Below are 12,545 nucleotides of genomic sequence, written 5' to 3' on the forward strand. Positions count from 1 at the left end.
TTCTGAGCTGCAGCCAAAGTTCACTGCTTGGTTCACAGGAATAAGCAAGGTTAGTTTAAAACGTAGGCTAAAACTTAATAACAACTAATGAGATTAAAATTTTCTAAGTTTTGAAACGTAATTTTTCATTTTCCAGTTCTCATATTTGTTAAAAACAAATCATGATAAGACTGAGTTGTTTGCAAAATAAAACTTTAGTTTTTTTCCTTGGCCTGCTTGTTTGTACAAAGGGTAGCAAGAATAATGATTTTTCACATAGGCTTTCTAAATTGTCTTTGATGGAACTCTCCTCCACAAGGAATCTGACAAGACTTTTTAAAGCTGAGCCCAGCCATGGGTTTGTACCCTCAAATATCTATGAGTTAGGTAAATTCCCTGTCTTTTTGTGGTCCCAGGATAACACGGGGCTCCTGGACCTGGTGGAAAGTGACATTCTTTACTCACCACAGGTTAGGAGCCACATACTGGGACTGCATAGACAAGGTATGAGGCCATTTTTCCAGAAGGGGTTTTATTGGCACTGCAAGTCAAGCTTGATTCCTTAAAAGGAAGCACACCCTTGCAGTCAAAGCATTGGTAAAACCACCAGTCTCCAGCTGTGTCCTGTTGCAAAATAAAACGTATTCTTACTTGGCTAATGCAAATAACTATATTGCCGTAAGTTAAGGATACTCCTCAATAGTTTCCAAATTCTAGGGAAATCAGGCAGACAAATGTGCTACAAATTTTGTTCTCAGGAAGATACCTTACTCAATTGTTAAAAGTGTAGATATCTCAAAAGTTTTCTTGACTCTGAAAAACAAAAAACAAGGATCAACAATGTTTTAAGCAAAAAGTTAAAAAAATTCCTGGGCAGGCATGGTGGCTTATGCCTGTAATCCCAGCACTTTGGGAGGCCAAGGGGGGGCGGATCAAGAGGTCAGGAGACCAAGACCATCCTGGCTAACACGGTGAAACCCCATCTCTACTAAAAATACAAAAAATTAGCCCGGCGTGGTGGCGGGCACCTGTAGTCCCAGCTACTCACAAGGCTGAGGTAGGAGAATGGTGTGAACCCAGGAGGCGGAGCTTGCAGTGAGCCGGAGATTCCACACCACTGCACTCCAGCCTGGGCAACAGAGCGAGACTCTGTCTCAAAAAGAAAAAACAAAACAAACATTCCTTCAGTTTTGTTCAGTCCATTCAGTTAACTCTTGCCCTGCTTGATATTCATCAACATTTCAGCTCTTCATGAGTCCTATACATTTTTCCTCTATTCTAGTGTCACAGTTTCCAGTGTCATCAGAAACTGGCATTTAAAAGCACCTGACAGAGTTCTACAGCTGATGATAAGCCATCTTTTGAAGAGGATCAAGACAAGGCAATTGTCTGTGAATGAAAAAGTGACACAATTATAAATACAGTTGACAAATTAGGTTATTAGTGGTTTACAATAACTTAAAATCATAATGTTAATGATGATTGATAGCATATACTCAGACATTAGAATTTTAGAAATCCCACACAATTTTGGAACATACATTATAATTTACTAACATATAACCTGAAGATTAAACATTATTATTATTTTGCCAATCCCACGTAACTTCCCCATGGGCCCTCTGAGATGCCTTCCAAAAGAAAACAAAACCTCTTGCATAGAAAAGCTCCCTGTATTTGCATGGCAATGTGAACTCCTAATGTGGCAGAGAAAAGAAAAGGAAAAACAGCTTACATTCAGGGCAGGGAAGGTGCTTGGGGTTGAAACAGCCTCTATGCAAATAGATTCCTGGAGCAGGGAGAGAGACTTTAACCTCTGCTTCCTGTTTTCCTCTAGGAACAGGCAGAAACTGCATTGTTCTGAATTGCACATCTGATGGCTGGTCCAAATGCTCCCTCCACCTAGTAATATGTTTGTAGTTTGCAACAACAGTTGTAACATTGTAAAAGAGATAAGTACCATAACATCCCCGAAAAACAAGAAGACAAATGCGGTAGGAAAAATAGGAGTTCAAGGAGGCCAACATTCCCTGACCCGGAGAGTGATGGGGGAGGGTCCTCTCCAGCATCCTGTCCTCTGTAGTTGCACCATTGTTCTTAACTAGCTTACCAGAGGTTTGGTGCTTCATCTGCCTTAAGAAAAATGTCTTGAGGACAAGAGGTCACAGAAAAAAAGTGAAATTTAGGTTCACATTTACTCACCCTTCAGGTATGCCGAGTGAGCCCCCAAAATGGTAAGAGGATTTTTCTTCTCAGTTACTTCATAAGCTGGTGAACCCTGGCTGGTGATGCCCTGCCTGGGCCTTGCCTGGCCATGCTGGCATGCCCCAGCTCACCTGTGTTATAGCTTGTACACCTTTTTGGTGGTTCTAAAACTCTTGTCCCGCACCCAAGAAGAATAAGGATGTGCTAACAAAGAGTGAGCAAGGTGGGAAGTTTTATTGAGTGATGAACTAGTCAGGCAAACCTGAAAATGGACGAGGGGTTTGTCCCGCTACCCAAAGGCAGGAAGGTCCCCGTAATATGGCTGAGTCGGGCTTTTTATGGGCTTAGAATGGGGGAGGGGCAAGCCGTAGGTAGTATTGGAAAAGTCAACATTCGATTGGTTAAAAGATATTATTCACAAAGAATCAATCATGAATGAAACGGCAGGCAAAAAGGAACAGAGGTTCTCATTCTGGGTTGTGTTTCATACAGGACCAGCAGTCAGTGTTTCAGCCTGTGGCCTGTTTTTGGCTTTCATTTGGGGTTTCACCAAGGACTTTCCCATGTCTAGGCATTTGGCTGGCTTCTGTAGCTATCAGACTTTGTTGAATAATTGAACTTTATTTCTGCATATTTGTGAAACCTAATAAAATAATGTTTTTATACATGGTGTGGAAAGACTTTTCTGGGCTCAGAGGTGAAACTGACCTTTGTATATAAGCAGCATTTCTAACTGATTGAGAGAGTGTAGTGATTAACAGAGTTGTGATGTTAGTTAAGAAACTTAGATTTACCATTGTAGCTTTTCTACCAATTAGTGAGCAGATTGTTTAACCTCATTGAAATTGTAAAGTGATAGACGTGGACTTAGTCATTACTGGACAGCTTATGAATTGTATTCATTTACTCATGATGTTGTAAAATGATTAGTATCCACTTTTAAGGCTCTAGTTCTGTTGACTAAATAGGTACTTATTTATACAGTATGATAACTGCTGTGTTAAAATACATGTGTGAAATGTGGAGTAGTAGAAGAGGTGAAGAAAATCATAGTTTGAGGTGGAATACTGTTTGCTGGTCTTAAAAACTGTGGTATTTTGGTGATTCCATAAATTAGGTCAGATACTTCCACTGGAAGGAAACAGTTTAAAAGATGTATGTGATACTATTAATAGAATGAGGAAGACACCAGATATTTAGGAGAGAATTAAGGGGCGTGAAACTAAAAGCTGGTTTGAATGAGACTGGATCATAAGTGATTTCCAGTACCAGATTAAGGCACTGAGATTTTATTTTTAAGCACTGAAGTCAGATTTTTTCCTTTTAAAGGATTCATGATGAAATCTGCCTTTTGTTTTGCAGAGAGCTTAGAGATAATTCTGGTGGCTGTGTGGAGGATGTGTTGGAGGTGAGTCGCTAGCTGAAGAATTAAAACAATAGTTTTAGCAGTTTGGGTAAGAGATGTTTACAGAAATGTTTTGTGGAATAAAATTGAACAGTGAGAGACCTGTGAGGCTACTATGGTCTGATAGAGGGGTGGCTCATATAATTTTTTCTTTTTTGTAACTGAGTTAATTACTAAGCTGAGGCAAGATATTTGTCTTTTATTTGTCTTTTACTTCATAAGAAAATCGCGCACAGTTTAACAGCTTAAAATAACAAACATATCTTTTAGTTTTTGCGGGTAGCAGTTATTTATCTGAAGGCTGGTGTATCCACTTCCACAATGGCTCACTTACATATTGCTGACAGAAGGGCTGATTTCTTTGCTAGCAGTTGGCAAGAGGTATGTCCTTGCTGTAAGGACATATCTGTAAGCCTGCTTCAGTGTTTGGGGCAAGCCTTGGCTGTCATGCTAAGGGTACCTATGTTAAAGTCTAGAAAATTATCTATTGTAGCCTGCTTGGGAAAAATATTATGAGAAAGTTTTGTTGTTCTAATTTGAACAGTAGAAGTGTGTAGTACTTGAGGTTCCTTGAGAGTATATTTAATATGGATTTTTGTGTCTGCAAAAAAATATAGTGGAGATCATGTTGAATCTGTAAATCGCTTTGGGTGGTACTGATAACAGTAGTAAGTCTTGTAATACCTGGACATTAGAGGTCTTTGCCTGTATTTCTGTCTTTAGTTATTTTTCCCTCCGCAATAATTTTTTGTTTTTAGTATAAGTCATTTGTCTCTTTGATTAAATTCTTTAGATTTTTCTACATGTAATATCATGTGATCTCTGAATAGGCACAGTTTTACTCCCTTCTTTCTGATTTGGATGCCATTTTATTCTATCTCTTTTTTCTTTGCTCTGACTAGGACTCTCCATACTATGTTGAATTAGAGGGGTCCTTGTCTTGTTCCAGATCTTAGAGAAAGGCTTTGAGCCTTTTCCCATTTGGTATGAAGTTAGCTCTTGCTCTCTACTTTGTCTTATATGACATTTTTTTTTTGACGGAGTCTTGCTCTGTCGCCCAGGCTGGAGTGCAGTGGCGCAATCTCGGCCCACTGCAACCTTTGCCTCCCAGGTTCATGCCATTCTCCTGCCTCAGCCTCCAGAGGAGCTTGGTTTACAGGCGCCCACCGCCACGCCTGGCTAATTTTTTGGTTTTTTTTTTTACTAGAGACAGGGTTTTACCATGTGAGTTGTGTCCAGAATTTATTCCTTCTTGTGGGTTCTTGGTCTCACTGACTTCAAGAATGAAGCTGCGGACCCTCGCGGTGAGTGTTATAGCTCTTAAAGATGGTGTCCAGAGTTTGTTCCTTCAGATGTTCAGATGTGCCCAGAGTTTCTTCCTTCTGGTGGGTTTGTGGTCTTGCTGACTTTAGGAGTTAAGCTGTAGGCCTTCACAGTGAGCATCACAGCTCTTAAAGGTGGCGGGTCTGGAGTTGTTTATTCCTCCCAGTGGGTTCGTGGTCTCACTGACATCAGGAAGGAAGCCACAGACCCTCACGGTGAGTATTGCAGCTCTTAAAGTTAGTGTGGACACAAAGAGTGAGCGGCAGCAAGATTTATTGTGAAGAGTGAAAGAACAAAGCTTCCACAGCATGAAAGGGGACCCAAGCAGGTTGCTGCTGCTGGCTGGGGGTAGCCAGCTTTTATTCCCTTATTTGTCCCTGCCCACGTCTTGCTGACTGGTTCAGTTTACGGAGTGCGGATTGATCCATTTTGCAGAGTGCTGATTGGTCCGTTTACAATCCTTTAGCTAGATGCAGAGTGCTGATTGGTGCATTTTACAGAGTGCCCATTGGTGTGTTTACAGTCCTCTAGCTAGACACAGAGCACTGATTGGTGCATTTTTACAGAGTGCTGATTGGTACATTTACAGTCCTTTAGCTAGACACAGAGTGCTGATTGGTGCATTTTTATAGAGTGCTGATTGGTGCATTTACAATCCTTTAGCTAGACACAGAGTGCTGAATGGTGCGTTTACAATCGTCTAGCTAGACAGAAAAGTTCTCCAAGTACCCATTCGACCCAGGAAGTACAGCTGGCTTCACCTTTCAAGGTCAAGAGATCAAGACCATCCTGGCTCTGTGACCTTTTTTTATGTTCTGTTTTGTTGAATGGTAATACAAGGTTGTTGAATTTAGTTAAATATTTTTTTGTACATCAAGATAAAGATCATGTGGTTTTTCTCCTTTTTCTGGTGATAGGGTATATTACATTTTGGTATTCATGTATTGAACCAACTTTGCATTGCAAAAATAAATCCCATTTGATTATATTTTTTTCACAAAACTGCTAAATTTGGTTTGCTAGTATTTTGTTGAAGATTTTTGCATTTATATTTATCAGAAACGTTGGTCTGTAGTTTCTTTTTAGTAGAAAAGAAAGTGGAAAAGAAAACACTCACAGATTTAGTCTAAGAGGCCTGAATTACCTTTATTCCAAAGTCAATTTGTGAGTGTTTTCTTTATTTTTCAGGAAGACTTTTGGGATTGGTGATACGTATTCTTTAGATGTTTATGTAGTTCTTCAGTGAAGTCATGTGATCACAGACTTCTTGGTTGGAAAGTTTTTAATTAATGATTCAGCCTCCTTACTAGTTATGAATCTGTTCAGATTTTCTAATCCTTCATTATCTAGTCTTGGTAATTGTGTGTTTTTAGCAACTTACATTCATTTTTTTGTAGCTTATCTAATTTAGTGACATAAAGTTGTTCAAAGTATTTTCTTAGACTCTTTGTTTCTGTTTGCATTGGTTTTATGTCCCTTCTTTCAGTCTTGGTTTTAGTTATTTGAGGTTTTATTTTTTCCTCTTTATGTAAGTAGCGGTTTCAGTTGTGTTGATCTTTCAAACAGCCTCCTTTTGGTTTGGCTGATCTTATTTTTTCTATTCTGTATTTTATTTATCTCTGCTATGATCTTTCTTCAGTTAGCTTTAAGTTTAGTTCTTTTTCTACTTTAAGGTTATAGTTAGGTTGTTAATTTCAAATTTAAGGCCAGCATTTGCAGGTATTAAACGTATAAACTTTAAAACTATAAACTTTCCTCTAGCATTGCTTTTGCTGTGTCCCATCAGTTTTGGTATGTTTTATTTTTAATTTTTCTCGATATATTTTCTAATTGTCATTTTAATTTTTTCTGACCCATTGGTTCAGAATGTTTTGTTAAATTTTCACATATTTGTGGATTTCCAGTTTTCTTTCTGCTGTTGATTCTATTTTCATCCCATTGTTTTCTGAAAAGATACTTTATGTGGTTTCTGTTATTTTAATCTTATTAATACTTGCTTTGATATGAGGTTTATCTTGGGGAATGTGCCATATACACTTGAAAAGAATGTGTACTCTGATGTTCTTGGGTTAGTGTTCAGCATATGTCTAATTGTTTTATTGTTGAAATCCTCTATTTCCTTGTTGATTTTTTTTTTTTTGTCTGGTTGGGTAGAAAGTGAGTTAGGGAAATTTTGTACTATTATTGTGTTGCTATCTATTTTTTCCTTTAATCTGTCAATATTGCTTTATATATTTTAGAGCTCTGCTTTTTTGTTGCATATTTAGTTTTTTATCTTCCTAATGAATTACCTTTTTATGATTGTGTCTTTCCCTGTTTCTTGTGGAATTTTCTTATTTAGTCTATTTTGTGTGATATTAATATAAGAAACTGTGCTCTCATATGGTTATTATGTGCATGAAATATCCTTCTCCATCTTTTCACTTTGAAGCTGTGGTTATTCTTTGATCACATAGTCTACTGTAGGACTCTTGTGAGTCTCTTACAGGGAAGGGTTAGGTTGAACTTGCTTTTTTATCCTTGCAGCTCATCTATATGTTTGATTGCAGAATCCATTTACACGTATTTACTGAAAGAAAAGTATCAACTATTGTCAGTTAGTTACTTTTGTCTTGTATTTCTTGTGGATTTTTGCTTATTTTCTCTTTTACTGCTTTTTGTGTTTTGTTTATTTATTTTTTGGTAGTGATAAGTGGTTTGATTCTGTTTTCATTTTCATTGGTATATATTCTGTAGATATTTTGTTTCTGGTTATAGCTACTACAGGATCTTGTGACCTGTAGAGAGTTACATAGTAAATTGATGTTGGACTATGCTACATCTCTCTCCTCTCTAAAAAAAAATGTACTCCACAGAAAGCTTGCATGTAATTTTAGAGCAATTGATTATTAATTCCTAAGTCATTCATAGATCTTACACCATCCTCACTTAAAGCAGCTTGTATACAAGGCAATCGATGAGGAAAAGGAGAGACACTGCCATTTTTTCAAGAATTTTCTGGAAGAAGTTCAGACATTGGTGGCTTTCAGTAGGGGAGCCTTGAACATATTTTATAGGCTAAGAAAAGTGAATCCAGAAAGAAACTGAGAAAAATTGAGAGAAGATTAGAGCAAGGTTTTTTTCATAAGTGGGGCATATATGTGGGATCAGGAGCCCGGGTAAGGGACAAAAGGATCAGATATGAGCAAGTTTGAAGTAGTGTAGAGTGAAGTGGCTGGTTTCTTTCTTACTTGCAGGAAAAACTTATTTAAGTAGTTTTTATTAGCAGCAGAACTAAAATAGAAAATGGTAGGGAGTTTTTTTAGTTTGTTTGTTTTAAAACCTATTTCATATAAAACATTTTGAAAGAGAATTTTTATGTAGCAAAAAAACAATGAAAGAGAAGACTATGTGATAGATGACCATATAGAGGTAGATTTATGTGTATGTGTATACTTCACGTTTGGTTTTTGTCCATTTTCTTTTCAATCCTTCCCTTATGGAATAATAGTAATTTGTAACTTGGTTTTCAATTTTATTTATTAAAGAACAATCTATGTCTGACTTAAATGTTTAGTTACCAGTCTTTAGTGTTTTTTGACGAATCTTGTCAGGAAAAACAATAGTATTGCATTGTTATGACTTGTTTTGTCTTGATTATTAATGAGATTGAAAGGGTATGTGTGTAGCGGTTTAATCATGGCAGACTTCCTATGTTAGAATCCCTTTTTCCACTATGTACTGATGTGAGCAATTAACTTTTTTGTTTGTTTGTTTGTTTTTGAGACGGAATTTCGCTCTTGTCGCCCAGGTGGGAGTGCAATGGCGCAATCTCGGCTCATAGCAGCCTCTGCCTCCTGGGTTCAAGCAATTCTCCTTCCTCAGCCTCCCGAATAGCTGGATTACAGGCATGCCCCACTATACCCAGCTAATTTTGTATTTTTAGTAGAGACAGGGTTTCTCCATGTTGGTCAGGCTGGTCATGAACTCCGGACATCTGGTGATCCGCCCGCCTCGGCCTCCCAAAGTGCTGGGATTACAGGCATGAGCCACCACGCCTGGCCCAGCAATTTACTTTTTTTAACTCTCTGTTTCTACTTACCTGTGAAGGTGGTTAATAACAACTACTAAATGGATTTGTTGAGTGAAATTAAGTGTTTCACATAGTGCCTGACTTCTAAAAAGTGCTGTTGTTAAATTTGTTATACACATACGTATTGGTCATATGTGTTTTTTTGTTTATTTGATTTGTTTTACTTTAGTTTTTTATATACTGTGCCTTACTCTGTTTCTCTCTTTTTTTTTCTTCTTGGCAATGTGTTTTGGACACATAGATATCACTGATTATTCTTTCCTACCTCGCTTTGATTTCAAGTGTTAATTTTTTTTTGAGACGGAGTCTCACTCTGTCGCCCAGGCTAGAGTGCAGTTGCGTGATCTCAGCTCACTGCAAGCTCCGTCTCCCGGGATCATGCTATCCTCCTGCCTCAGCCTCCTGAGTAGCTGGGACTACAGGCGCCTGTAACCATGCCCCGCTAATTTTTTGTATTTTTAGTAGAGACAGGGTTTTACCGTGTTAGCCAGGATGGTCTCGATCTACTGACCTCGTGATCTGCCCTCGTCGGCCTTCCAAACTGCTGGGATTACAGGCGTGAGCCCCTGCACCCAGCGTCAAGTTTTAATTTTTATGGAAACAAACCTAGTTCTCAATCAGTGACACGTCAGATTAAGCTTGCAGATTTTAAAGAAGTGCTGATTATTATGTCTCAGATGTTTTGCTGTGTTTGGTCTGGGCTGGAACTTGGACATTAGCAATCCTCTAGAAGTACTTCAGGAAATGCTAATTTGCAATTTAGGATGAAAACCACTGGACTAATGAATATGGAATGTAAAGGATTTGGTGGCATTTACCCATACTCCTATCAGGGTGCAGTGAACCCTCACCATTAAATTTCTGTGTCCTCTAGTCCTGTTAAGATTCTTTGAGTATACTGTTGATTCTCCTAAAGGACTATTAAAAAGGACCTTGGGAAAAAAGATGTCAAAAGTGGAAACGTGAGCTCACTTGACAGATTTGATGGTTTTGGAGAAATATGGTATAGTTTAAACCCTTTCCAAAGAAAAATTACTCCAATGTTTTAAATTTTATATTTAAATCACTTAAAAATTATCTTAAAAGCCTTATAATGCTCTGATACAATGATGTGTTGACTGTGCATTGTCTTGAATTCTTTGTAAAAATCTAATACTGGTTTCTTATGTTTAGGTATTAAATTTTCACAGTATATGTAAGGCAGCAATTGATAGGCCTTTCACAGATTCTTCTGTAAGTTAAAAATGACAACCAAGAACCTTACTTATTTTCCCGGAATGTTATATAATATATGGCATGTTTCCTGGCATAAATGCATGTATAATAGTATGAATTTCTTAAGGGTAGTAAAACTGTTAATACAAATTTAGCTTTTTATTTCTCTCATTTTTATAATCCTCTGTTATTAAATGTAAAGACTGGTGATGTTACTATACATATTAAAATTGTAATAATTTCTTATTCATCTTTTTTTATTGTTTTTTGGAGACAGAGTTTTGTTCTTGTTGCCTAGGCAGGCTGGAGTGCAATGGCATGATCTCAGCTTACTGCAACCTCTGCCTCCCTGGTACAAGCGATTCTCCTGTCTCAGCCTCCCAAGTAGCTCAGATTACTGGCATGCATCACCATGCCCAGCTATATTTTATATTACAGATGGGGTTTCACCGTTGTTAGTCAGGCTAGTTGCAAACTCCTGATCTCAGGTCATCCACCCACCTTGGCCTCTCAAAGTGCTGAGATTACAGGCATGCGCCACCATGCCCAGACTCTTATTCGTCTTTTTAATATGGAAGCCAGTGATACCTTTTTTCCTTTTAGGTTATAAAATGGTATCTGCAAGATGTTCTGTCCTTGAATTGGAAATTTGTAAGGCTGACATATGCTGGTACTTCATCTTCTATAAGTGGACTATAATTTCTTCCCTTAGGACAACTACATAAAGAGACAAAAAAAAAAAAAAGAAAGCAAAGATCTGTGCTGTGTCAAGTATGACAGCCATCACTCGTGGCTCTCCAGTAGGAGGGAACGACAGCCAGGGCCAGGTTCCTGATAGCCAGTCTCAGCATCTCTTCCAACAGAACCAGGTAGGAGTAAGACTGTTGTTTCTAGTACTGTGGAATACAAAATTGTGAAACATGTCCTGAATGATTTGCAAAGTAATCATAAAATATGTGGTTATTTTAAGTTACACATGAAAAAAGTGACTGTGGGCTGAGTGTGGTAGCTCATACTTGTAATCTCAGCATTTTCAGAGGCGGAAGAGAGAATTGCTTTAGCCCAGGAATTCAACAGCAGCTTGGGCAATATGGTGAAACCCTGTCTCCCACACAAAAATTAGCTGGGCGTGGTAGCACATGCAAATAGTCCCACCTACCTGGGAGGCTGACACAAGAGCATCACCTGAGCCTGGGAGGTCAAGACTGCAGAGAGATATGATCGAAGCATCGCACTCCAGTCTGGGTGACAGAGTGAGACCCTGTCTCAAAAAAAAAAAAAAGAAAAAAGAGAAGAAGAAAAGTGACTCCATCATTTAGTCAAAGGAAACCTTGATTACTGTACATGGTTGAGAATGTAGTCCTGTATTTTTCTGTATCTAAGGTCCCATGTGAATCTGAGGGCAAAAGTATTAAATTAGTCACTGTAATCTTAGTTATAAGCACAGACTTGAGGCAGCTATTTATATTCAAACCCCACTTTATAAGATTATCTTATGACTCTAACTGCTATAATATCTAAGCCTCAGTTTTCATATCTATAAAACAAGGATAAGTGAAATATTTCTAAAAGATTTAACATAGATTTAATATCAAAGTTCTATGCTGACCTATTTGAAAATAATTACTTCTTTTACTATCCTGTTAGATTTTTTTGTAAGATACATGAAGCTTCTAATGTTAGTAATTTGCCTTTACTTTTTCTTGCCTTTTTTCCTAGGTGATTCATTAATTGCATTGAGCTAATTTTTTCAGGGTTTTGGCTTTTTAATTCCCGTTTGTGTGTTTTTTCTTCCTTTTTCTAAGATTCATTCTTTTGCTTTCTTTAGGTTTTGTTTGCTGTTCATTTTCTAGTTCCTTGGAGTAGTATTTTGTTGATATTTGGATTTATGTTCATGATATATATTGGTCTAGTTTTCTTGCGATATATTTGGTTGTTGGTATGAGGGTAATGCTGACCTCATAGAATGGCCTAGAAAGAAAGTATTCCCTTTGCTTCCATCTAGTGGAAAAAAATGGTAGAGAATTGATATATTTGAGAGAATTTACCACTGAGCCTTTTTGGACATCGTGCTTTCTGTTTCAGAAGATTGTTATTTATTGACTCTTTATTTAGAAAATATTGCCAATTCAAATGATCTGTTTCTTTTCTGAGTTTTGACAGATTGTGTCTTTAAAGGAATTTCTGGTAGGTGTAGAGCTGTTCATAGTATTCCTTTATTATCCTTCAGTGCAGCAGCCCCAACCCTTTTAGGACCAGCAACTGCTTTTGTGGAAGACAGTTTTTCCATGGATGGGAGGATGTAGAATGGTTTTGCAATAAAACTGTTCCACCTCAGAACATCAG

The 12,545-nt window shown here is 37.8% G+C and overlaps 1 protein-coding gene across 5 annotated transcripts in view; it reads left to right on the forward strand.

The window, feature by feature from the left end:
- USP9Y (ubiquitin specific peptidase 9 Y-linked) overlaps window positions 1-12,545 on the forward strand; it is a 199,623-nt gene that overhangs the window by 31,231 nt on the left and 155,847 nt on the right. Inside the window, exons 4-6 of one of the 5 annotated variants that reach the window (XM_063660974.1) lie at window positions 1,262-3,592; window positions 10,158-10,217; window positions 10,912-11,068. The exons of 1 other annotated variant lie outside the window; for it this stretch is intronic. In XM_063660974.1, coding sequence (XP_063517044.1) covers window positions 10,973-11,068 — 96 coding nt within the window. In that variant the 5' untranslated portion in view covers window positions 1,262-3,592; window positions 10,158-10,217; window positions 10,912-10,972. The remainder of the gene's footprint in view (window positions 1-1,261; window positions 3,593-10,157; window positions 10,218-10,911; window positions 11,069-12,545) is intronic. 3 more of the 5 variants (XM_063660976.1, XM_063660975.1, XM_063660973.1) reach the window with 3 other exon arrangements.

The sequence above is a fragment of the Pongo pygmaeus genome, chromosome Y (genome assembly GCF_028885625.2).
Source record: "Pongo pygmaeus isolate AG05252 chromosome Y, NHGRI_mPonPyg2-v2.0_pri, whole genome shotgun sequence".
NCBI classification, from domain to species: Eukaryota; Metazoa; Chordata; class Mammalia; order Primates; family Hominidae; genus Pongo; species Pongo pygmaeus.